The sequence below is a fragment of the Cajanus cajan genome, chromosome 3, assembly GCF_000230855.2.
Source record: "Cajanus cajan strain Asha chromosome 3, NIPB_CcT2T_4, whole genome shotgun sequence".
NCBI classification, from domain to species: Eukaryota; Viridiplantae; Streptophyta; class Magnoliopsida; order Fabales; family Fabaceae; genus Cajanus; species Cajanus cajan.
The window spans coordinates 79498433-79526007 of NC_138519.1; the positions used below are offsets into that span (position 1 = coordinate 79498433).

Here is a 27575-nt window from a genome sequence, read left to right on the forward strand (position 1 = left end):
GTGCATTTTTGTACGCTTGAGATCCTTTGTTGTCCAGTGCTCCCGTTCCAGCTGAAATGCTTTCGTCTAACCTCTTGCGATGTGACTATTCTGTTATGCTCGTGGACTGGGTAACTTTGAGGTATCAAATTTGATCAAGAGTCTATTATTGGAAAATTCATTCAAATTTACCGTGATAGTAAAATTTTGGAGAAAGAACTGTTGTAGAACCTCAGGATTCTGTGTGTTGGATCTTTTAATATACAAAATCCGTATGTAGACTTAAATTGTTTGTTGGTAGAAGTTATATTGATCCGTATTTGTTGAAATCTGGTCATCCATAAGCACGATTACATGATTATAATATGATAATTATTCATAGTATTTCTTACCAATGTGGGAATCACATTCTCAACCTCCCTCTCGGCTGCTACAATTGTTCTTAATTAACAATAGTGGTTCGAGTTCATCCAATTTTACTAGTACACGCTTATTGGTAAAGAAATTAGTAGTTTGCATCTCGCGAGAATATAGCAAGATATGTACTAAATGAGTCCATTTGCAAATTCATGATCGCTTTACGATTGAGATGAATGATTCCACTCGTGGAATATTTAACCGATCTTTTCAGGTTTTAGCTAATAATGATAGATACCACGTGATTTTCAGGTTTTGTAACTATACATTCTTTTAGGCATATGTGGATAACTAAACCAATTGCGATGCAAAGATAGTGCTTGCATACTCGGATACTCAGCAAGGGAATTCATTACTGTCAGCTAATAGTTTACATCACCCCAACGCATTTGCGCCCATCTTTTTGTCGTTGATCCATAAACTCTTCAATTCAATAGCCAAATTGTTTTTTAAAAAAAAAAAAAACTGTGGCTGAAGTTTTCCCAGTTGTCACTTGTCTAGAGATGATAATTGGGCATAAGTCTCAAATTTGTATGGCCTCATCAAGATACTATTCTTTTTATGTTATGCAGTTAACGTGCTGATTTACAGTGTAATGATTTAATATTGATTTTTAAAAGTAAAAATAAATAAATAAATAAATAAATAAAGAAGTGGGTAAAGTTTGCCCGGTTGGCAGTTGTCTAGACATGACAAATGGGCATAATTATCAAATTTATGTGGCCGCATCAAGATGCATGGAAAAATGACAAAACCAGAAGAAGAAAGAAAAAAAAAAGTGCATGGAAAGAAAAAACCATGGCACTCTGCTACACCAGTAAAGACAACCAATAATGATGGGTAAAATCAGCAATATGAGAAGATAAAATCTTTAAATTGATTTCTCTATGAAAAAATTATTGTTGATTGCTTTCAAGAGGGGGATTGGATATCTTAAAATCAATTTTGTTAAATAATCAAACATGTATCGACCTGATTCTGGTTATCTTGAAATAGTGTCAGCTCCACACAATGTTAGATTTAAAATAAATCTTTAAGTGAAACTTTTTTAAAATCGGTTATAAGAGAATAAAAAAAAATATTTTTTAGAGACGAGTCTTAAAAAATGACAATATTTGTATATTTTTAGAATTTAACCTTTTTAAAATGAATTTTTAAGAATGCAAAAAGTGACTTTTAAATTACTTTTTAAAAAATATTAACAATTTTTTGAGAAAAAAAAAATCTAAAATGAAGATTTTATTCGCCTTATATTTGAAGCAACCTATTCAACATGAAAGTGAAACCAATCGAAGTCACAATTAAATTAGAGTAAAATTAGTAATACCAATGTTCTAGCTCAATATAAGTAAAGTAGTGTGGTTAACTTCTTGTTACATCTAATAAAATGGACAGAGAATTAGAGATCATGCTTTTTTATGCGCCTTTTATCACGGTGGTTGGCAAGACATTATTTAAACCTCTCTTTAATTAGACCACTAATAATATTTTTTTATTCTAATCTTTTTCACCCTTGGGGTTGGGGTCCCTAGTGGAAGACTGCAACTTGACTGTTTGAATTGCAACCCAACTCCGTTGCAATGTGAACTATCCCAACTAGATCAAATTATTATAAGTAATATGATAAATAAATAACAATAATTGTTAAATTAACGTTATAAAATGATGGTAATAGAATTTATTAGAATATAAAATGGAGTATTACTATAGAAAAGTGGGAAAAATTATAACTTTAATTTTCATAAATCAATCGGTCATTAAGTAATTATTATAAAGTTCATACATAATATTCTTTAAAAATATTTTTTTAATCTTTATAATTTCACTTACTTTATTTTTTTAGTCTTTATAATTTAAAATACATTTTTTTTATTTATATACTTATTTTTCAATTTTTTATTATCCTTATATATAGTTTATGATAGATTTTTTAGTTTATGTACTTGTAATTTTTTTTTTAATTTTTTTGTCATTTTTTAATATTATTTCTTTTGTATTGACATGATAAATATATTAAGGTTTAAATATGTTTTTAGTCCCTCAAATTTAAGGTAAATTTGTTTTTAGTCCCTCAAATTTAAAATTGTTATTTTTAGTCCTATAATTTTAAAAAATCTTATTTTAGTCTTTATATTCAAATTTTGTTAAGAAATTTATCAAATATTGCATAAAATCTACCTATCGATATTTTTATTAGTGAAAATATCAAATTAAATCTGGTTAATATCACATAACTGTCGTAATTAGTCATTTTCAAATATGTTATTGGTGATCTAAGGGACTAAAATAAGATTTTTGAAAATTATAGAGACTAAAAATAACAGTTTTAAATTTGAGGGTCCAAAACCAAATTTACCTTAAATTTGAGGGACTAAAAACATATTTAAGCCATATATTAATTCAAATTTGAATATCTAATGTTGAATTTATTTTTGTTAAAATTACTCTAAATTAAATCTCTTATTACTATATCAAACCATAAAGATTAAAAAAGATTGAAAAAAATAAATATAAAAATTAAAAATATTTATTTTAAATTATAAAATTTAAAAATAAACTAAATGAAACTGTAGAGATTAAAAAGTATTTTAAAAATAATTTTTTTAAAATAACATTGTAATTTTTATATATAAATTAAATTAAAATGTTATTAATTTGAGCTTCTCGATAATAATGGCTTACAGCTTACTAGTAACTAAAAATAACAATAACTGAATTAGATTAATATTATAGTGAGACGATAGTACACTAAGCGTAAAGTTAATTGAAATGAAATTACCTTAATTCAACTCATCATCAGTTTAGAATTTAAATTTCGAATATGTAATTACAATAATTACGTGAAAAATTTATAGTTTAAAATAAATTTTATCGACTTAAATAAGATTATTTCTTGTACAAATTAATATTCTTTAGAGAAAGTTATTTACCTTGAGTTCTCAATAATATTGGCTTAATGAGATTAATGTTATAATGAAATAATATCAAATGAATATTTTTGTTAATTTTTCTGGCAGTGGGAAAATTTTGTACTATTTAACAATTTCAGCTTGTTTGTTACATTGTCTAGTCAATTGGATAAACATCAGCTATTAATAGATGTCATATGTTCCTTTTAAGTCGCTGTTGAAGCCAGCAACTTAGCAACCATTTTTTAAACCTCATTTAGAACACTAACCAATATTTCTTAGTTTTTATTCTAATCTTTTCCACCTGTGGAATACTGCAACTTGACTGTTGCATTGTAACCCATGAGTCATATGCAAAATCTACCCTTTCGAGATTCTCACGGCCTTTCTTTAATAAAATAAAATCTTCCACATAATCTCAGAGTGCATGGTTTAAGATCTTAGTGGGCCTTATAATATTCATAATTCACACTGAGATTTTGGCCAGTTATAAATTATAGAATAAGTGTTTTAAGGATAAGAGAAGGATCCTCGAAAGTGGAAAGCATTATTATAAAATACACACTTGGTCATGGGCATTGGACACTATATATGTCACAACCATCCATGTCCAGAAAACATTAACTCAAACCTCAAACAAAGCCTCTAGCTCCTATACCCTTGTTACCTTCAATTCTTTCTCTTCTTTAATTTCTTGCTAAAACTCCTAACTAGTGATATTCCTCTATACTTTCCATTAATTTCTCAATGGATAAGTCCCGTAAAGTTCCTTCCTTCAGCTGTGAATTGAGAATTATACAAGCCCAAAACGTTGATTCCATCAAATCCACCAAAAACCTATTTGCTAGGTTATATCTTCCCTCAGGAAACAACAAAAGAATTCAACTCAACACCAAGAAAGTTTCCTCCAACACCAAACATGTTCCCTTTTGGAACGAGTCCTTCAGCCTAGAGTGTTCATGCCCCCAAGAATTCTTGGAAAGCCTCAAGAAGGAAAGCCTAGTGTTGGAGCTAAGGCAAAGCAAGATGTGGGGGTCATCACATGTGGTGGGGAGGGGTGAGATTCCATGGAAGGCAATTCTTGAATCACCAAACATGGAGTTCAAAGAGTGGGTGAAGATGATAGATTTGGTGAGTGGAATTAGTACTAGTGATTGTTGTGAAGATGATGCTACTTTAAGGGCACCACAAGTGCAAGTGGAGATAAAAATAAGAGTGGAGAAAGACAATAATAGGAGAAGGAGGTTGATCAAGGATAATTGGGATAAGTGTGGGTGCAAACATGGACATGATCAACATGCATGGTGCAGTGTCGATGATTATGATATATTTGCTTTGGGGGCAGTTTTGGAAGCTTTTTGATTTACACAAGAGCAAGCAATTTGATCGATGCACTAACCTTAGTTAGTTAATTAATTGTATGTTTGGATTATATGATTTCATTTGATCAGTATTGCTTAATTTTGTCTGTTTTCCTTTTCCACTCTGAAATATGTTACTTTGTGAGTCATGAGCATGGATTGTTTAATTTTTTTTTTTTTAATGTTGGAAATATTGTATATATGATCTTTAATTAATCTTCATGATCCATTTGTTAATATATACTAGTAGAATTGTGTCACAGAGCTTGCTGGGTGTTTGTCTGAAGATTTGCCTGTATAATATTGGCAGTGATAAATAAAATAAAAACGAAACTATTGTGAAAAATTGACAGGCAGGAAATACAGTTATACATATTTTTTTTTAAAAAAAAAGAAATGTTATAAAAGACAGTTAATTTAAGGACAAAATATATGTTTAGTCTCTAAAATTTTTAAATTTAATTTTAATCTCTAAAAATATTTCCTCTCTATTAATATCCTCTAATTTGATCTATTAATATCCTCTAATTTGAAATTTTGGATTGTGGTTTTCAAAATATTTTAGATGATATTTTATAATTTTTTTAAGTGGGATTATAAAGTATTATCTAAAATGGTGTATTTCTAATTTTAAAAAATTAAATTAAGGCTATTTTTTTTAAAGATTAAAACTGAACATACAAAATTTTAGAGGGACTAATTAAAATATATTAACCCTTTCTGTCAAAAAGAAAATATATTAACCTTTATTTTAATTATCAAGAAAAAAAATTAAAACCGTATTCACTTTCAAAATATACATCTGTTCACATTAATTAATTTATAAATGAAAATCGTCATTAAAATTAACCTAATAATCATGGAGAAAGAGTTAAAGTAATAGAAGTATGATAATGTAAAAGGAGTGAAATAAATTTACAAATAAGCATTTTTCAAGTGAAATTATATTTAAGTTCTTTAACTAAGATATTGAGCTTAAATCAAGTTTTCAGTTATAAGAACAAATCTGATAAATATTTATTTATCAACAATACTAAAAAAAATAATTACAGAATTTTAATATATATATATATATAAATAATTTTCTATTTTTTATACATAATTTTTAAACTATTTTACCTTCAAATTTTTAAATAATAATAAAAATATTAAAAATTAACTATTCTTACAAATTTAAAATCTTAAAAAATTTGATAATTAGATATAACACCAACAACATAAATACTTTTAAAAAAATATAGAAATAAGAAGCATCTCAACTTCACCAATATAAATAACTAACTAAAAGTCCAAAATAGAATAAAGAAACATCATAAATTAATTAAATTTGAAGTCATCTCTCATAAGTCTACAAAAAGTAAGTACGTCGCTTTAATTGAAAGCTCATGAACATACCTAAATGAGACGTTATTAATTGTATGCTTGATGTGTATTTTAAGAATTTAATTCTTCCTAATGTGGAGGAGTTAAATTATTAAAAAAAATCAAAGATGAATAAATGTGATAAAATTAAATACATATATTATAACATTTAAAATTAGTTATAAAATATATTGTTGATTTTAATCTATATTTATTTTATTTTTCTACTTTTGAATTACAAAATTATTGATTAAATTTTCATAATTAAGCAATTTTAACATTTTTAAATAATTTTGGTTTTGGAAAACTTTTTAATAGTTAAAATTTTCCAAAATCAAAATTTATCTTACATTTTTAAATGATTTGTGATTACTAGATAATGTATGTATACGAAGGAAAAATAAAATCTAACCTTTTGATATAATGTTTTTTTAACATGTCTTCATCTGAAATTATTTATTTGTTATGATTTAAATAAAAGTCAGTCAGGCAAGAGATAAATGAGATAGTTAGAACATTAGATTAGGTAAGAATTTTCTTTGGATAAATAATAAATAATCCGTGTATATGCAATAGAGAAAAAAATCTCTTTACCCCGTTATTTTCATACATTATTGTTTGGAGGAAGAATAAATATTAGAAACTAAAATTCATATGTATACTTGTCGATATTTCACATAGGTGAAAAAGTTCATAATAAAGCCATGAAATTCTCTTCAAGGGCAATGACATTGTTGTAAAGAAAAATAGATCGAAGTCATTGAGAAGACTAAAGGAATAGAATATATAAATATAATTTAAAGTAAAAATAAATAAATAATAACATATTTTAGTTATGATTTTATATCAGCGACAAAATAATGATAAAAACAAATTCTATTGTACAAAAATAGTAGATTCTAATTCTAATTGTTCATGGGTTTAGTTGTAAAATAAAGTATTTCTTTTTTATTATATTTTAGTTAGGATTTCTAATATATTTATTTTTCAAGAGCTGATAATTTGATAAATTAAAAGTAAAGGTTGAAAAAAAAACTAAAAGTTATATTACTAAAAAAAATGAGTTTAATTACAAAATAAAATATTCTTTTTTTATTACCATTTCAGTTAGAATTGAAAATATATTTTATCTTTTAAGATATGATAATTTGATAAATTAAAAATAAAGATTAACAAAAATTAAAAATCAAATATTACTAAAAAGACTTAATTAATCCATATTTTTATGTGTCATAATTGAAAAAACTAATAATATAAATTTACTAGTATATTTTTTTTATAATCACATATAAATATGTTATCATATTTCTTTATTTATATACAGATAGTAGATTATTTACAAAAAAAAATCAATTAATAATAAAATTAATGGTGGATAGAATTTATACAAAAATATAAAATTGAGAATATATTGATAATGCCTATTATTTTGACAATAAATTTATTAAAAAAATAATACAATAAAATATCACAATAAAATATATCACTTTTAAATTAAAATAAAAAATAAATGCTATAAACTTTTTTAGGTGATTGGGGACTTTAAACAATCATCTTATTGGTTGAAAGAGAATCACAATCCTATGCAGTGCACAATATTAATTTGAATAACTTTCATTTGAAATGAAAAAACTATTAAAAATGGAAGTGAACAAAATTAAAATAATTGTTAGAAAGAGAAAATTAAGAATACATAAAGAAAAAGATGTTTAGCTACATTTGTAGGTCAACTTTGGGTAATATGGAAAGATAAAATAACATGTACCAAGCTCTTTCATGATAAGAAAGGAACAGCTAAACAACCTCGTTTATTTCTATGCAACCATTTATTGTTGATGCAGGGATAAATATCACAATAATTAATTAACAGCGAATAAATTGTACCCCTCTTTACAAGTATGAATGATACATCCACTTTTTGAAGCTTCCTATCATATCATATATATGAAGCATAACCCCTTAGTACTATAAATGAAACATTTATATTTCCAGCTTACATTGCTGCACTTCACCTTAATTCATATTTATTTTATATTTTCAAGTGAACACCACATTCACCCACGAAAATGACTTCTGCTCTTGCGCACACCCGATTCCATCCACTATTTTTGAAAAAGATTAAATTAAAATATTAAAATAATTTGAAGTACACACATTCTGAATTTTTCAAAAAGAAAATTAAACACACTAAATAAACGTTGGAACAACTGTATGACAAGTGTAGCATTTTAAAAAATTGGATAAACAATTTTATATTAAATTTTATCATTATTCAACTTCAGTTAAAAATTTCATTTAAAAATAATTTACAACACAAGTGATAAGTGTCTCTCACACACATGAAAGATGCATAGGTTGTTGAGTATCCACTCAGTGCCAACTCTAGTTGGTTAATTTAAATCAGAAATCTCAACCGAAGATATCAGTCGTACTACTACTACTACTTTATATTTTGGTTATTAAATATTACTATTAACATCTTCGAATAATTTGCGTTAATTAACCGGTTAGTTAAAAATACGAGGATATAAGTTCAATTTTAGTTATAATTATCTTTGTAATCTTTTTTATTTTTATTATAAAAAAATAATTTGCGTTAATCACACGTGTGAAGCACATGGAAGGAACGAGATTGACGGTGTCCAAAAAATTTGAGAGAGGCTAAACCTCGTATTTAATGAGATTTTCAATTTGAAATGAAATATCAAATATCTATCTCCGTTCAAGAATGCAGAGAGGCACGCCCGTTAGAAAGCCAAACGCCTCCACCTCCGACCTCCTCACTTGGTCGGAAACTCCTCCGCCGGACTCCGCCTCCGCCACTCGCTCCGGCCAGGTTACTTTTATTATGTATTCGCTCTCTCGTTTTTTTTTCTTCTCTTCATTCTCTCTCTCTAACTCTTTCACTCTCTCTCACATCGCAGCCTTCAGATAGAATCAGCAAGGTTCTCCATGGCGGCCAGCTCACCGACGAAGAAGCGCAGACGCTATCCAAGAGGTACATTGCAGCATTAGATTCAGAGCTCGGATCAGATCTGCTACTGTTTTTCTTCTTTTCTTCGATCTCATTTATCACTTGTTTCTTTTTATGCATCGATCTGTTTTTTTTTTTTTTTTAATTTGAATTTTCTGTAGTCTATGTAGTTTCCTTTTATTTGCTGGAGAATAATGTGATGTGTTCAGTATCTTGCACGTTTTAAGTTGTTTAGCTTGAAATGGAATGCTTCCTTTGTGTCATAAGCGTGGTTAATTAACTGTTAGTGGTTCCACTATTTGGTTGTTAGCCTATGTTGATGATTGATTTGTTGCGTCAATTAAGCATTAATTAGTAGAAAGTGGTTTTCGTTATTCATGTGTGCTGCAGTATCCATTTCTTTAGGATCTACTTTTTTTTTTTAATGTTGAAGAATAATGTTTTGTTAAGAGTAATGATATTCATCCACCTCAATTTGGGGCGGATTGGGAGTGGAAATGAGATATATAGAGAGAAGGTAAAAAAAAGTAGAGAGAGAAAGCGATGCGATGAAAAAAAAAAAAAAAAAGAAGAGAGGTGAGAAGGAAAAAGTGGTGAAAGTGAGGTGATATGATAAATAATTTTCTTTTGTCAACACCACATACTAGTCTGAACCACAAGAGAGAAAGAAATAGAATAGGAAAGAGTGATAATATGATAGGTGAGGTGATATGATGTGAAAAGAAATAAAAATAAATAAAAAAACCTTGATGAGAGAGAGAAAAAAAATAGAGGCGTTATAAGGTGGGATAGAACTAATGTGGCAGTGATGTGGTACAGGAAGTTGCTTATAAGCTATCCCATTTATAGATGTTCTAAGTCTTTTGTGTTTATACCGGAGGCGTACTAATTAACTTTTTTAAAATATTCTTTTGTCGGAAATGTCCTCCATTTGCCACTCTCAGCAAACCGTGCTCAGGGTATAAAATGAAAGAGATGACTGGAAGTGGTATATTTTCTGCCAATGGGGAAGATTCTGCATCAGAAGCGAATGCTGCTAATTCCAGTAGCAGAACAAGCATACGCATATGTCAGGTATTTGGGGTTCAGTGCGACCTTATGAATATTTCTTAAACATCAAATCGAACCCCATTGTGACAACAATGTTCTTGTTTTGGTTTGTTTTCCCTTTGATTGCATTGCGTCTCAGCAAGCAATGAATGGAATTAGTCAGATATCCTTCAGCACTGATGAAAGTATTTCTCCTAAAAAACCTACCTCGATACCTGAGGTGGCGAAGCAGCGTGAACTGAGTGGGACAATGCAAAGTGATTCGGACTCAAAGAGTAAGAAGCAAATATCAAATGCCAAGACCAAGGAGCTCAGTGGAAATGACATATTTGGCCCTCCTCCTGAAATTGTGCCTCGTTCAGTGGCAGCTGCACGCACTTTGGAATCAAAGGAAAGTAAAGACATGGGAGAGCCTCTCCCCAGAAATGTCCGAACATCAGTGAAAGTTTCCAATGTAAGTTCTATCATTTCATACTAGATGGGTTGGCTAAAGAATTGTTTGTTACTGTATAATAATCCCTTCTTTTAAAATGGTTATCAATATGGACTGGACTAAGCTTCTGTGCTATTTGTTGGCCTGTAACATATACAGGGCTCTTCATGGTGATGAATTCTAAGCAGAATTCGAATGTAGATCAATTCTGAACTTTTCTTTTAGCAATATATTTTTTTAAAGATATAACTCAAGAGATGTACTAGAGATAATCATAATACAATTGTAGCTCCTGAGGAATAAAAATTATATATTCGGTTGGATTTTATTAAAATTTTACTTCATAATTTTGTTTCTTTTCCAAAATATGAGCCTGTCAATTTGATATGAAGATAAACAGCGCATACATTGTTGAAAAAAGTCAACAGTTTGTCTCATTGTCTTTAGAGATTCCAAAATAGTATTATTCCTTTTAGAATTTGTTTTCTGAATTTTTTTTAGCATTTACAATAAATTCAATAATGGCAAAATCTTTTTTCTGAAATAAGATGTAATGTCATTCATTCCTTTTTATTTTTTTTAACTTAATTCATTTGATTTTTGAGCTCAACTTTTCATTTTAACCTTGCTTTTCTTATATTTATAGCCTGCAGGTGGCCAAAGTAATATCTTATTTGGTGAAGCACCCGTTGAGAAGACATCAAAGAAGATACATAACCAGAAGTTTGCGGAGCTGACGGGCAATAATATTTTCCAAGGAGATGTTCCTCCAGGCTCAGCAGAAAAGCCTCTGAGCAGGGCTAAGCTGAGAGAAATGACTGGCAGTGACATATTTGCTGACGGCAAGGCCGAAATCAAAGACCCTGTGCGAGGTGCACGGAAACCCCCTGGTGGAGAGAGCAGCATTGCCTTGGTTTAAGTTATTTTAACTTACAAAAATACTATTGACACCCTCTAATACTTTTTTTTTCTTCTCACACATCTGTTGATTGAAATTCATGTGGTTGTGGGTCTTATTTACAAAATAGTGGGACTCGCGTTAATTTCGGTCAATGAGAAAAAGAAGAAAAAAAAGTAATAGAAAGTGTTTTTGCTAGTATTTCTCTATAACTTATCCCTTTTGACCGTAGGCATTCTAAAAATTCATCTGAATTCCCATGTTTTTTTCAGTAGAAGGGTCCGTGTGTTATCAGCATTGTAAGTTTCAACTTTCAATGAACGTGGCATAATCTTACTTTACATTTGAATGACGAATGAAACCGGTCCCTCCCGGACAAGGTTTTAGACTTTTAGTGTTCATTTCCCTTACCCTCCTTAAGCATGTGAAGACAACTTCAATTGTGTCATGTTTTGTTTAGTAATTAAGGAACACCATTTCTCATCCTGCTATCCGAAGTAGACTTGGAGCTATGAGCACCATACTTCAGTTTACTTTATATTAAATACTCTCGAATATTTAATCCATACATAAAATGTTATAAAAATCTTATCAATCTTGATATTTTTTGATACCTCACTATGTTTATTGGTGATACGTAGAATAAAATATTTAAAATTTTCAAATATTATAAAATATCTATTACAGTTAAATTAGACGTATAAACAGAGAAATATTATGAACTGAAAATAAAAATTATCTTTTTATATAGATAATTTTATGAAAAAAAATAAGATTGATAATATTATTCTATTTATAAATAGTAAGAAGTAATTTATGATAAAATGATTTGTAATTTATTTGTTTTCAGTAATGTGTAATAAGTATATTTTTAATTTATATTTGTAAAATTGTAATTATATATTTATATATTATTATGTTTATGAATTTTGATAAAAATTATAATTATACATTTATTATATTTCGTAAATATTAGTATATATGAAAATATGTATCTTATATGTATTTTATACATTTTAAAATAATTATATCGCATTATCAAATATGTGATTTATTATATATGTGTGGGATTCGATAAGAGTATTGCATTAGGGCATCATAGCTTTGGAGTGGAAGAATTTCCCACGCTTTATTATTATATGCAAAACACCACGGTGGTATATAATCTGATTTTGGTGCGGCATTTCAAGTCTCTACCAGTGCAAGCAGTGTGCTGCAAATTAGGCATGAGCACGGTGCGGGTTCGGACAGGTTCAAGGTTGAAAATATTTAACCTAATCCAAATTAACAAAAAAAAAATCAACTTATTTTCGTCTGTAACAGTGTTTCGTCTGTAATATAAACCAGAAAAAGAAAATATTATAAGTACAATCAAAGGAATTATTACAAAAATGATTACTTTTTGGTTCAGCATGGGCTAGTTATGTTCGATCGAGGTTGAGCCATTCGTGAACTACTTATAAGGTATCTTAATGAGTGACTGTAAATCTTTAAAATATCTAATATTCCTTTCCCCAAATTGCTAAATGTTCCACAATTTTTATTAGAACAAAATTAATACAATACTATTATATTTGAAATATAAAAGAACAAGTGTAGTAACTAGTAAGTAACGTGCTAACTGGCACTTCACTAAAAACCTAGCTACAGTTGTTAGTATACAACGCTACTTCGGCAAGAGACCTTAGAGTGGTGAAGAAATAGTTACACGTCCTGAAATCATAAAATCATGGTACATATTTTGGAGGATTGATGACATACAAAAACTTCAAAGAAAAGGATAAAAATGACAACATTGTTTATTTTTTTTAGGCCTTTTCTTTAAAGTGGCTCCATGTTTTGAAATTAGCACTCGATAAAATCATTGAAGTTGAAAATTAGTCCATCTAGCTGCTTACTTCCAAGGAAGATAATTTCTTTTAAGAAAATATAAATGTGCCATCATCCTAAGGATTAGGGAGAGGATTGCTGTCATTGATGTAGAGTCGGTTTGGTTGGAGTCACGGACTAGCCAAACTGAATTCATTAATTAGGTTAACATATTGCAATTTTAGAGGTTTAAACTTTTAAATCCAACTAGTTGCATGAGTATTTTTGAAGAAAAAAAATTGATGAAAGCACGAAAGTAATTAGAATATAATAAATAAAAAAAGGTGCAAAAGAATCTCCTTATTGCTTAAACAAATTAAATGTCTTTTTTATTCGGAACGATTAATAACTTAAAAAAAAATTTATATCCATCAAGGATCAAAATTAAATCCTTGAGTTAATATTAAAGGAAGGTAAAAATAAGTAAAAATACCAGGAAAAAAAAAATAAATCCTCGTAAACAAAATACAAATAAAAATAACAGTAAAAACTATAACCGACTCCACTGGGGATCGAACCCAGAATCTCTGGTTCCGTAGACCAGCGCCTTATCCATTGGGCCATGGAGTCCCTTGGCTTTTAGCTTTTCAATATTCTGTATTAATACATTCCAAATCAAATCGTTGATTGTTTCGACAATGCATTTGCAATTTTGTATGCCGAGGTACCAAGTCAAGGTGTATGGCGTTCGCGGTCAGCATCTGCATAGTTCGGTAACAAAAGAACCTGAAAGCTGTGGCGCACCAACAAAGAAAAACACCATCACGTAGTTACCTTACCTTGTTCCGTAAAAGCAAGAACAAAATACCATGTTTCTGAAGATACCAGGTTTCGAGCTCCATAATAAGTAGAAATGGGAAAAAGACAATCTCTGCGTAACAAAGCCACCCAATTTGTCTCTGTCCTTCTCAACCCCATCTCTGATTCCGACACTCAAAATCCCAAATCTCAACCGACACCAACACCAACACCGACACCGACACTAACTCCTTCAGTAAGTTCTCTCTCTTAACCCATGTTATCTTGTGTCTCATTTATTCATTTTTCAAAATGAATTTTAATCCTTATCCTTTTAGCTCCTACAATTCACTTTTCCGTACGAGGATCATGTCTACTTATGTTTGAATTTTTTATTTTCTCTTTCTTTTTTCAAGCAAGCTTTTATTTTTTTTTTGGCATTTTGCTTCAAGGTAAAGTTTTTAGGTTAGTTTTTAATATCTTCGGTGCATATTGTTTTCTCTCAGGGAGAAGTAGGTGAATCAGGGACAAGTGATGAAGAGGGTAACAAAAACCATGGTTTAGTGGATGAAGGACCTGACACATCATCCTTCACTGCGTTCCTCTATTCCTTATTGTCTTCCTCCGACACCGGAGATAACGCAAATTCGCACGTGCAGAGTGATGATAAAGCTGCAAACTCGAGCATGAAGGAAAATGGTGGGAGGAAAAGTTTGTTTTCAAGGAGCAAGCAATCACTGGGTAGAGCCATTCGCCAAGCTGCGAGAATGGGTGGATTTCGCCACCAAGATCGAAAGGATAATGTTGATGATGATGGGAATGGTTCTAGGGTTTCTGGAGTTGAGATGAGGCGTGTTGAGCCTCTGACTGTGCCTTTGGTTGATCTCCCTGAAATCTCTGAACCTTCAATTCTGCTTTCGGACAGTATAAGGAATGTTCTCTATGTTTCTCTTCCACCTCTAATTCACGGAAGGAAATGGCTGTTGCTATACAGGTATTATTTAATCTTACTATGGATAAATTTAGGTTTCATCAGTTTCATAAACTTTCCCTTTAGTCTTTAGAGCTAAAAACCTTCTATTTTAGTCTCTTTACCCTTTAGGCTTTTGAGTTAAAAACATTCTATTTTAGTTCCGGTACATACTATTTTTTGTTTCTTTTTTAGTAACCGACTCTAGGTAAAGTTAAAATTATAGGGTTAAAATAAAACAAAAACAATATGTATAAGAACTAAATTGAAATGTTTTTAATTTTGTTATAAGAATTAAAAGGTAAAGTTAAAACTATGAGAATTAAAATAAAACAAAAGCAATACAAATATGAACTAAATTGAAATATTTTTAATTATAAAAATTAAAAAGTAAAGTCCATGAAACTATAGGATAAAAAAAGTAATTAAACCATAACTTTATTATTGTTATTATTCTTTGTACTACTATTATTATAACCCCTATTCATTTTCTGTAGCACTTGGAGGCACGGTATATCACTCTCCACTCTTTACCGGAGAAGCATGCTTTGGCCTGGATTGAGTTTGCTGGTATAATTTTATTATTATTGAGCTGATTTTAATTTCAAGCATGCGGTTATCTGTGTCTGGTCTACATTGGAAAATAAAAGGTCAAAAGCTAAATGGTGCATGAATATCATGCGGGTAGTTTTGATGCTCTAATTAAACAGTAACATGCAGTAGTTTAAGGTGTCTACATGTTGTCCCAGCTTGTAAGTTTAATCTAGCTAATTGTACAGCCACATCTTTTTAATACCCATGCTATATTATGGATTGCGGTTTTCTTCTAGTATTTTCGGAGTTGAAATTGATGTATGCATTATTCTGTTCTTTAATCTTTTAGGAGAACTACATTTTTCAACCATGGATTAGTTCTCATTGTCATATATTGCATTCTAGGTTGTTGGAGATAAAAAAGGAGCAGTATTTGGCAGCTTGGTTGAAGCACCCCTTAAATCTTCCAGCAAGAAAAAATACCAGGTCATACCAAAAGTCATTTACCATGGATTATCAGAATCAGATGGACTGATTCTGTTCTTGCAATCGTGCTGCTTGTTATTTTATCGTGTTAACGATAGATTTTGTACAGGGAACAAACAATACTTTTGTTTTCACAAATATCTCTGGTCTTCCTGTTATATATCGTCCAACAGGTATCTACTATCAATCATGTCCCTTTGAGCATGTTGCCCTTTATCCTTATTTTGCTGTTATATTCATACTGAGTTTTGCTTGCTATCAAAATCAGAGATTATTTAATCTTCTTTAGTTTTTCTAGCTGTAGCAAATGAGAAGAGAATTTATTTGAAGTTGATTTATTGTGATGAATAGTGATGACAGTTTAATGACATAAGTTTCCTTTTCGTTTTGCGGTGCACATGTAAGAAAATATGACAATGAAATACATTTTATTTCGAAACAAACTTATAATACTATTTTTGAAATCTAGCTATATACCAGAGTCCCAGACCCCCTGTCCCTTATTTCCTATTTGAAGTTAAAAGTTTTATTTCTTGATAGTCATGAGATCACATTGACATCTAGATAACAGAATGTCATCTTTTAACCATATAGAATCAATAACCTTTGTGGAGTTCTTGATTTTACTTTCCTTTAGATAAGCCAGAATTTTGTCTGCAACATTAAATGATTAACTTGCCAATGAGATTTAATTTTAATCCCATGACGACTTCCTACTCATTTAGCACCAGAAGGAAGCTTTACTTGAGTTTCGAAATCCAAAGAAAAGTGATACTATAGCAGTCTATACGGCTAAAGTTTCACCAATATAATGTGACTCCCATCTTAGCATCTGATCCACATACTTGATTGCATGGAATGAATTTATGGTTTGGTGTGTAATTCCAAATGCTGCCTCTCTTGACTTGTTATAAACTGAACTAACCAGAATATTTGCAGGGGTAAACCGCTATTTCACACTTTGCAACACTGACTACTTAGCAATTGGCGGAGGAGGTCATTTTGCGCTTTATTTGGATGGTGATCTGTAAGGACGCTACTTTCATTGTACTATATATGTAGCTTTCCTTGTATCAATATCATCTGCCTGAATTTTGCCTTTTGTTTTCTTAATTTCTTCCAAATTTGTAACATCTACTTGAAGATTAAATGGTTCAAGTTCAGTCTCAGAAACTTATGGGAATCCTTGCCTTGCAAATTCTCAAGACTTTGAAGTGAAGGAAGTAGAGGTGCACACAGAGTTTATTGTTTGTCCAGCTACTTGGAAATTTATAAATGAAAGCTAATTGGTGTATGTCATTCATGCAGTTATGGGGCTTTGTATATGCTTCAAAATACGAGGAAGTACTTGCAATGAGCAGAACAGAAGCATCTGGGATCTGCCGATGGTAAATGTATCAGAATATTTGCCTGAAGTGGACCAAATGACTTGCAGGTGGCACATTTCATTGAATGGTCACTCTCCCTCTGGCCTCTAGTGAAGTGAGCAAACCAAAGTTAATATAAAATATAATGGAGACATTTTATGTATCCAATTATGCTATGACCAAGCAACTAACGTGTGTAAATATCTACCAAGCCTGTATATATGGAATCCCTGCACATTAATTTTTTTTTTTTTTTTGCCAATTTTGTCGAGAATAAAAGGGAGGAGAAAATTTATATATATTTTTGTATTCTTAAAGCAGATGATAAAAAAAATGAGAATTAAGAGCATCTCTAACGTGAGGTTCTTAGCTGGTTCTTGAGTTTAAACTTTCATTGCTTATAAGAAAACTAGATTGGAGCATATTGACATAGCAGTCTAAGTACTTAAAATTTAAGCACCGTTCATTATATAAGACACGGTTGCTTAAGAATAAAAAAATAATTTAATATTTGTTTTCTTGCAGATTCAGTCTACACACAAGTTATATACACACTTTTGAAGACACTTTTGAAGGAAAAAGTATATGTTACATGGTCTGGGATATTTATTTAGTGCATATTTATTATATAATTTCTTTTTTATTATCATATTTCTTTTTATTATGTAATTTTTTGTTTTTAATATTTAATATTTCTTAATGCATTATAATAATTATGTGATTTTTTTAATTTTTTTTATTCATATTTATATATTATCTATAATAATTAATTTTTTTAAAAATTTATCAAAAAATAAAGTATGAGTTGTCATAAAGTGGAGGTGCTTATAATTAACTCCCATTGGAACAAAAATTATAGAAGTATAATATAAATTACTTGTAAGTAATATGACATAATGAAACTTATTTAAAATAGTTAAGAGTTGCTTATAAACAACTCTCATTATAAATGTTTTAGCTGCCCTGTGACCTTAAGTACCGAGACTACAAAAGGAATTCCGTAGAAGAAATTATGTTTTTTTATTGGTACAATAAAGCATGTTCATAATTTGACTCTGCTATGGCCTATGGGGAGTTCTGTAACATTAACATGTGGTACATTGCGTGTAAAAAATAAAGGCTAAATAAATTTGCAAGTTCCTATGGACTATACTATTTAATAATTTTTTTTAAATGGGTCAATATACTTAAAAAGAATATAACTAACTATAAATTATTTTAATTAGATTTATAGTTACATATTCGTTGGTGTTGCACTATTAAGCATACGGAACTGGTTAATTTTAAAAAATGACAATCTATAAACAACTTTTCAACTGAGTCCTGTCTTTAACGAAATTATAATGGAAGTGTGATCAAAAGGTCCCATTATTGTTTTAAAAGTTTAAAGACTTAATTACAAACTTTAAATATAGGTATTTATTTTTTAAAAAAAATAAGAAAAGGTTCAAGACCGACATATTAATTTAACCTAAAAATAAAAACATCCCGACTTCTCATAGTTTCATCACTTAAATTTAAATTCCCACTTAAAAGTTGTTGCATACACTTTATTTTCTTGACAATCCATTATGGACCCTTAAAGGGGTCCATTTTTGTCAATTTTGGTAGCCACTGCTGCATCCTGATATGCAGCTGCATGAACACCAAGCGCGGCACGACCAGAAGGGTCAGGATTTTTTGACCACGCTGCATCCCATTCCACAGCTTTTGCAGTACTGCATGCCACACTGGGACCTCCTGGAACTGTTGTCCTTGCTGCATTCTGTTCAAATCACAAGGAGATTAGAAAGGATTTGAACTCGTAAACAATTCAATCAATTAGTGTGGACATTACAAGGCTACTTTATCTTTAGGTACATCATGGTCAAGGCTCTCATGACATAAAAAATTGAGTAAATAGTCAATGTACTAACATTGTACATGCCTTTTATGCTATAATAAAAGATTTTACTCTAATAATATATAAAAATTAAAATTGTATAGAACAAAACTATAAAATTCACCTTTGGAAAGAACTTCTCAAAAATGGCCCTGTAGAAGTATCCCTCTTTTGTAGTAGGAGTGTTTTCAGGGTAAATAAATTTAGCAGACGCCAACGTTGCGTCTGTGACCTGGTCCAATACACACAAAAAAAAGAAGTAGAATACAGTTACGAGAACATTATGGTATTACATTAAAGAATGAGGTTCAATGTCACAAGTGAACACGTACTTGTTTGTTAGCGTGATCCTTCAAGGCATCAATCCAGCTGTAACCAACCCCATCACTAAACTGTTCCTTCTGCCTGTACAATATGTGCTGAAAAAATAGGAACAAGAATTACTTCAGAAATCCTTCAAGACACAAGGATAAGCATGATGCAGTAGTTGATACAAACCTTTGGTAAATATGGATTCTTGTCATCATCAAATGCATTGCGTAATACCCACTTCTCTATCCTTCCAAGATCAGGCCTTATCTGTGCAGTTTGTCATAAACTTCACAAAGTGATTAAAAATGATATCAACAAGATTAAATTCATAATAATGCCGTAAAACCAATTTACTTATTAAAAACTTAAAACTGTCCATATTTTTATTTTGGTGTACATATTAATTTTAACAACTTTAACCCTTTATAAGAAGAGCATGAATCACACGATAATAATTAATAAAAAAAATAGAAAGATCTTTTTGTCTATACATATATATATATATATATATATATATATATATATTATTGGAATACAAACAAGTCCTACATCGATAAAATAAAATAAAAAATAACAACTTATAAAACATATTCATACTCCAGTGATAGAGAGGTCTTTTGGGTGATGACCAAAAGCAAAATCGTGAAGACTTAGACCCAAAACGGACAATATCTCATCATTATAGAGTTGTATGTGTAATAACTTTATAAAAATAACCCTCATAAAATATCTCCTTAGCTTAGACCTAAAGTAGACAATATCTCATCATTGTGGAGTTATGTGTGTAAGAAACTTATAAAATATCTCCTCAGACAAACACCATAAAATAATTCAATCATATATATATATATATATAAGAGATTCCTTATCCTAGTTTACACATTATTTTTAACAATTTAACCCTTTATAAGAAATGCAGGAATCGCATGACAATAATTAATAAAAGATGAAAAAGTTTTTTTATATAGAAGTTTTATCCTTGAAACTGCCGATAACTATACAGTACACTACCCTCACTAATATATATATGCATTCATAGAAAGACACTACGGAAACACAAAGTGACTTGTTTTCTACTAGTATATATAAATAAATAAAAATGAAGTATATTATTTTCAAGTATATTGACCTATTTTAGAAAGTTATTTTTATCTTAACTTCTGTTTAGATAAATTTTTCCATAATGTCTATTATATAAAAAAATGAAGAAAGTTTCGGGGAGTAACCAGGATCTATGCTATGCAGCAAAGATAAGAGGAAAACAAAAAAAAGTAAATGTAAAGGTGAAAAAAATAAAATACCATTTTCCACTCTGGATCTATACTCATGGCTGTGTTGATAAATTCTTTATCCAAGAATGGTACACGTGCCTCCACACCCCATGCTGCAGTGGATTTATTAGCTCTTAGGCAGTCATAAAGATGAAGAGCTTTAATCTGTCAAACCATCAAAGGCGTTAAAAAACTTGAATAAGGAATGAAGAGAATCAAGAGAGAATATAACAATTTAAGCACACGATATTTTGCAAAATAAATTAAATCAGACAGCATTACGTAACAATCATTGCACATTACTTTTCGACATGTTTCTTCATGAAACTCTTTCTTGTTAGGTGCTTTATGAAAATACAGGTAACCTCCAAATATTTCATCTGAACCTTCTCCAGAAAGAACCATTTTCACTCCCAAGGCTTTGATTTTTCTGGACATAAGAAACATTGGAGTACTTGCTCTGATAGTCGTAACATCATATGTTTCAATATGGTAAATGACTTCTTCAAGTGCATCTATACCTTCCTGATACAGTAAAAATAAAATGTTACATCTGACTATCTGAGTGGCAATAGAAAACTTAATTGAAAAACGATAAAATGAAGAGATAATGAGAGATGATCACCTGAATTGTGAAATAAAGTTCATAATGACGAGTACCAAGATAATCTGCTACCTCTCTTGCAGCTTTCAAGTCCGGAGAGCCCTGAATGGTGGAAAAGTCAGATCATGAAACATATAAAAGCTAGTATACTAGCTTCCTTGTGTTGAAGAAGGATAATACAACTCGTTCTGACCTTTAAACCAATGCAGAAAGTATGTAATTGTGATCCCCATTGACGAGCCGCTTCAGATTCAGCCAAATAACGATTGGCCACAGCAGCAACAAGAGATGAGTCCAATCCTCCAGACAAAAGAACTCCAAAAGGTACATCAGTCATCATTCTCTTAACTACAGCCTGCATGATATCACATTGAAACCAAGTGTTACAAAAAGATGTTATGATAATCAACCATGCCATCAGTCAGTGTGACTCCATCAATCACACCAGATTAAGTCTCTAAAAATAAAAAAGAACAAAAGATCATTCTGCTTCACAAACTATAACATTTCAACGAATTTTAGAAATGGGAAGCATCGTCTCTTAGTGGTGAAAGTAGACAAATATCACAATAGAAGCTTACCTTCTCAAAGGTCTCACGCAAAATCAATGGATCATACGGAGTCGATGGAACATCCTCTGAAAACCATGGTGGATTGTACCACCTTCTTAATCCTCCTGCAAAGATAACAAATTTTAACAGTATGTATAAGCGGTACAATATCTGAAATGTAAAAAACATTGGAATTGCAAGAGTCATGAACAGAGAATGCAAATTACAAATAAAAGAAATTATTGATACCCTGTTTGCTGGAATATATATGTCCGGGAGGAAAAGATATAAATCTCTCACAATCATCACTCAGGGCTTTCATTTCAGATGCAAACCATGTTGATCCTGCAAATAAAGCAGCCCTTCCATATATAATATATCTGATCCGTTCATGTGATTAAAAAAATATCACCATGCCAAAGTTACATCAAATAATCCATGTATATCCACAAAAATAAGCAAAATAGCAAATATAAATTTACTATCCAAAAGTTATTAAGTTCAGAATAAAAAAAATGAATGTGCATGTGAAGAAGAGAAAGAGATGCTTCATTTACTTGCCATGAAAAATTTAGAATATATTCCAAAATATAAGAAACAATATAACAAAGTCATACTAATGTTTATATAAAATTATAAATATGTAATGGAGAATTTAGTCATAGTGTATGACATCAACACAACGTGTCAATTTTGAGTACTTCACACACTTTAGTTAAAAAAATCCAAGTGCTATGCAAATGAGAGTAAACAACATCAAATTTCTGAATAGTATTTATTTATACTACAAAAACGATACAAAACTGTGTAAAAAAAATGTACTGAGTTGAAATTCTCAGGTTTCTGAAGGAGTTCTTACAAAAGCTAAGAGTCCAGTGGTTGGAGATTTGGTATTGCTGGGATGACTCGTATTTATCTCACGTTATTGAAAATACAGTAGCATATCCACATCCATTATGTACAAACTCCTATTAAATTTACTTAAATTGAACGATAGCTAGCACTATTTGAGAGGGTGAGATTTGAGTTTCCATCCGGATTGAAGTGAAAATGTAATAATGCAACAAGGAAAAGCCACATACCATCATGACCCCAGCCCAAGTAAAGAGGGGTAATGCCAATAGCATCACGAGCAGCAATAAAACTTTTATCACGGGTATCAAGAAGAATAAAGGCAAACATCCCATCCAGCATATCAACAAAGTCTTCTCCATATTCTTCATACTGACATGATAATTACAATAAAAATAATTTTCATAATTTATGGTAAAACATTAAACTGATTACCAAATCTAGCTGATTTTGATTCTCGAACACTTACAAGATGGGTAATCACTTCACAATCACTACCAGTTCGAAACTGATGAGAACTTAGTTTCTGTCTCAATTGCTTGTGGTTGTATATCTCCCCATTTACCTAATGCCATAGTTTCAACAGGAAAATAAGTGGCATGAAGATAAACAAAAATATTTAGAAACTAGTTCAGTATATACCATGAAAATTACATGTGTGAGAACAACAACAATGAAAAACATCCAAAAAATTAAAAAGACTGCATACTGTTACGATCTTAAAGTAATAAGAAGACGTGCATGAATACACAAAAGAGTGCATATTTTATTCAATAGTCCAATGTCCTTTTTATAGGCTAATACATCAAAAATCAGATATTACTAAACTAAAAAACTGATTCTAAACTGAGTCCTAAAATTTCACAAAGTGAAGTAGATTGAGCTACCCATAACAAACTAAAACAGCTGTTGAAATAAAGCAGATTAACTTATTCAATAACTAAATTCTGCCATCAATTCCTTCCTTTAAACTGATATTCGGTGTTACGATCTTAAAAGCTAAAGCAATAAAAAGTTGAAGAGAATTGGCATTACTTTATTCAATGGTCTGATGCCCTTTTATAGGTTAATACATCAAAAATCAGATATAACTAAATTGAAAAACTGACTCCTGAAATGAAATAAACTGAGCTATCTATGACAAACCAAAATAGCTTATGAAATAAAACATTTTGACTTAGAGCATGTTTGGATACAAGTTAAACATGTTTTTGAGTTTCTTTATTAAAAGTAATCAGTATTTTTCAATAGAAAATTTCTCCTTCTAAATTTGTATTTAAACAGATTCTTATTCAACAACACCCACACATACAAGTGCATGTTTGACATCCTGGACAGTTTAGATAAATGTTTATGGGTATGGTTGGGTAAACTTCCCGTGAAGTACTTATAGGAAAAAAAAAATATGAAAGAAACATGAAAATAAGCTTCTACAAAATTTATACAGATAAACCCTATGTTCAACCATGCAAGTACCAAGAGGGTGGGGATTTGGTCTAATTGTTTATAAGTATCTCATTTGAGGTTGTCAGGCTAAATGTAGACCAAACTATTGATCATGAGCATGTAAATTGTTAGTCCTTTCCAGAAAAGAAAAACAATGTATTTTCTAGTGAAATGAATATTCCCAAAAGGAGCACATATATAATTAAAATCACAGAAAGATACATACAGTGACAATAACAGTCTTATCTTCGTTGTAGAGAGGTTGATCCCCTGAAGTAGGGTCAACAATAGCAAGGCGTTGATGAGCAAGGTAACAATCCTCATGACAATGTATACCACTCCAATCAGGACCTCTATGCCGTAACCTATATTTTTCAAACTCATAACAATCATAGCCAAATCAGAAAAAGAAATTGTAGTCCAAAAAACTTAATGAAGAAAACAAAACTCAGCCAAACATTAAAAAATTCTTCAAGAACAGCAGCATATAATTAATAAAACTGTGAAAAAGAGATTTTTGTTTTTTGTTTTGTTGCATAAAGTGAAAGCACAAATGACAAGTAACAGAAATATAAAAATGAAATGTGGGTAACCTGCGAGACAACTCGATGATGCGAGCGCGCTTGGCCTGAGAGTTGTCGACGCAACCCAACACTGCAAGGATTCCGCACATGGCGGCTGCTGGAATACAGAGGAGAAGACACAATGGAAGGTAAAGTGATAGGTTTCAGTATTTATTTATTTACTCACGTGTATCAGAGTGTGAATTTTATTTCTTTTTCTTAATGTTATCATTTCTCGCAGGTTGTCAGAAGATTCTCTCATATATTTTCTTTCATTTTTCAGCATTTATTTTTTTTCTTTTTATAAATGACAAAGGAAAGAATCTTTTACTAGGGTTTTTGGCAGCACCAGATTCCACTCGGGATTCTAGTATTCTACTGCTTTTTAGTCCGAGTCAAATTTAGTGGGCTGAGAAAAGCGGCTAATACATAGGATGGAAGCTACTACTTTACTAGTTTTCCACTAAAAAAAATGATAAATTAACATTGGAGATAGTATATATTTTAAATGATATGATTAATATATCATTAATAAAAAATTTCTAATTTTAAAACAATGTGTTGCATTGTGAGCCCCAGACATACAAACTCCTTAGCAAGCCCAACCTAAGGCAAAAACTGCAAAGTGGGATCAAGGTTAGAGGGTGGACATATGGATTGATACCTCCTTTTGTTTTTATTTTTATTTTATGTAAATGGTCCGTTGAATTTGAATGTATCGTGTGATTAGTCTCCAATTTCTTTTTTTAAAAAAATAATAAATAAATATTTGAAATTACAAATTAACATTCACATTAATCTAAAATTAAAAAAAAATTGTGACTATAATAATAATGTTAGTAGTATATATTTAAGAAATTAAATAATAAGAAGTGAATAAATTTAGGAACTAATGTGACTAAATTTACCACATCAAGGGATTACAAGACTAATTAATTTTTTTCACCTTCTCCCTTACTTTTTTTTTTTTTTTTGAAGTTCTATTTTATTTGTCAATTTGCACTCTTTCCTCCTTTTTTTCTTTTTACTTTTCTTCTTCACTTTCCAAGTTCCCCTTCTTTTCTTCACCAACTCATTTCCTCTTCATATACGAGTCCTCTTTTATGGTCTTTCGATTTTTTTTCTTGTTGTTAATGTTATCAAAAAATAATTTTTTATTATACATAAATACACAAAAAAAAAATTGTGAAATCATAATTTGATATACAATAAAATTATTTTTTTTGTGTTTATTTAGTATTTGATATGCAATAATAAATAAGATTTTATTATTTATAAATTTTGAATGCAAAACTCAAATTAACTTTAATTGTATATCTCAATCGAAATATACACAATTTTTTTCAAGAATATTTCTATAAAAAATATATTATTTAATTAATAATATAAAAAATTGCAACAACTTTCTTCCCTCCCAAACTCCTCCTGTATTTTTTTTTGTATATAAATGTTATTATAAATAAATTGATATAAAAAATAATTAAAATAAAATAAATATATCAAAATAACTAATAAATTAATAATTATTACAAATATTTTAGGTTTCACCTTAATAATTAATAATAAAAAATTATAATGTAAATGATTACAAATAATTATTAGATATCCATTTGAAAATTATTAATTAAAATTGACTTTTTGTTCTTCAATATGACAGAGTCAATGAAATTAAAAGAATAAAAAAATATTTTAATAATTACTAGTCTTTTATTATAAAAAAAAAATCAATATTAATACTAATTACTAATTAGTTTTCCTTCAAAAATTATTCTTATATGTATTTATACTTCTATATCTTTTCCTAGACAAATATAGTTATACATTATAAATATTGTTTCTTCAAAATAAAAGATAAAAATAAATATAGATTTTATGTATAAAAAAAACTAAATTAGAATAATTGAAAAGTTTGTAAAAAAAATATTTTGAAGTATATATAAAACGAACAACTTCCAGAGTATTTTTTTCCCTAAAATCTCCTACCAAAATATTCAACATATTATATAGAATTAAAATTAAAATTAAAATTATTATTATTATTATTATTATTATTATTATTATTATTATTATTATTATTATATAACAACTCATTAATATGAAAAATTCTAACAACATCATAAAAGATTAGTTTCATTAATTATCATCGTTTAAAAGTAATTATAAATAATAAAAAAATCAAAAAATTTGATCAAAAATAATTATTACCTTGAAATTTATGTAAAATATTTATATTAATTATTAAAATTTGATTTTGATGTATATAAAATGATATATTTTTTTTCTTTAGAGAACATTTGATAGATGAGAAATTTTTTCATAACTAGAAATCATGATTATTGGGAATAACTAAAATACATTGGATTATTCATAAAAGTTCATAAAAATATTCATACATGATTTTCAAAAATTAAATATTTTCATATTTGATTACAGTAATATACTTTTGTGTTTATAAATATTTTTTATAAAAATAAACTCATTATATATTATTTACTTAAATCTTATTGTAAATATGATATTAAATTATTTTAAAAAGTTAAAAATTTATTAAAATAATTTAAATATAAAATTCAACAAAAAGAATATTAAAAAAATGTTACATTATAATTAAGAAGAATGAAAATATATTATTTTATTTTATTTAAATAAAAATAATAATAAATATTATTAAAATGTAAAAATAAAATAAATTTTAATAATATTATTAAAATTGACAAGATAAAAAATAATGAGATAAATAGAGATAC

At 29.3% G+C, this 27575-nt stretch overlaps 4 protein-coding genes and 1 non-coding gene across 6 annotated transcripts; 3 read left to right on the forward strand and 2 right to left on the reverse strand.

The window, feature by feature from the left end:
- Positions 1 to 3898: 3898 nt before the first annotated feature.
- On the forward strand, positions 3899 to 4926 carry LOC109803320 (uncharacterized). Its single transcript, XM_020364845.3, has one exon. The coding sequence runs from the start codon at positions 4053 to 4055 to the stop codon at positions 4665 to 4667; it is 615 nt and encodes a 204-aa protein (XP_020220434.1). The 5' UTR covers positions 3899 to 4052; the 3' UTR covers positions 4668 to 4926.
- Positions 4927 to 8705: 3779 nt separating this feature from the next.
- On the forward strand, positions 8706 to 11771 carry LOC109796479 (hematological/neurological-like protein). The gene is made up of 5 exons (XM_020356153.2): positions 8706 to 8864; positions 8953 to 9026; positions 9947 to 10076; positions 10192 to 10506; positions 11132 to 11771. Exons 1-5 carry the CDS (start codon positions 8757 to 8759, stop codon positions 11402 to 11404), a joined length of 900 nt encoding a protein of 299 aa, XP_020211742.1. The 5' UTR covers positions 8706 to 8756; the 3' UTR covers positions 11405 to 11771.
- A 1978-nt stretch (positions 11772 to 13749) lies between these two features.
- Positions 13750 to 13822, reverse strand: TRNAR-ACG (transfer RNA arginine (anticodon ACG)). Its single transcript has one exon. It is a non-coding gene; the product is annotated as a tRNA-Arg (tRNA).
- A 64-nt stretch (positions 13823 to 13886) lies between these two features.
- LOC109796841 (uncharacterized) lies at positions 13887 to 17696 on the forward strand. Its single transcript, XM_020356699.3, has 8 exons — positions 13887 to 14246; positions 14497 to 14984; positions 15458 to 15530; positions 15900 to 15980; positions 16090 to 16153; positions 16920 to 17007; positions 17125 to 17209; positions 17289 to 17696. Exons 1-8 carry the CDS (start codon positions 14106 to 14108, stop codon positions 17370 to 17372), a joined length of 1104 nt encoding a protein of 367 aa, XP_020212288.2. The 5' UTR covers positions 13887 to 14105; the 3' UTR covers positions 17373 to 17696.
- Positions 17697 to 18691: 995 nt separating this feature from the next.
- ASN3 (asparagine synthetase 3) lies at positions 18692 to 25089 on the reverse strand. Of its 2 annotated transcripts, XM_020356708.3 has the most exons (14): positions 24859 to 25077; positions 24492 to 24630; positions 23289 to 23384; positions 23050 to 23191; positions 22217 to 22312; positions 21998 to 22092; positions 21610 to 21771; positions 21438 to 21518; positions 21116 to 21337; positions 20843 to 20977; positions 19728 to 19808; positions 19562 to 19648; positions 19354 to 19461; positions 18692 to 19112 (listed from the first exon to the last, which is right to left on the reverse strand). In XM_020356708.3, exons 1-14 carry the CDS (start codon positions 24936 to 24938, stop codon positions 18927 to 18929), a joined length of 1710 nt encoding a protein of 569 aa, XP_020212297.1. In that variant the 5' UTR covers positions 24939 to 25077; the 3' UTR covers positions 18692 to 18926. The 2 variants fall into 2 exon arrangements, 1 of the variants encoding a protein (XP_020212297.1); XR_014432695.1 differs by lacking the exons at positions 18692 to 19112; positions 19354 to 19461 and having other exon boundaries at positions 19580 to 19648; positions 19728 to 19827; positions 24859 to 25089.
- Between the last annotated feature and the right edge of the window lie 2486 nt (positions 25090 to 27575).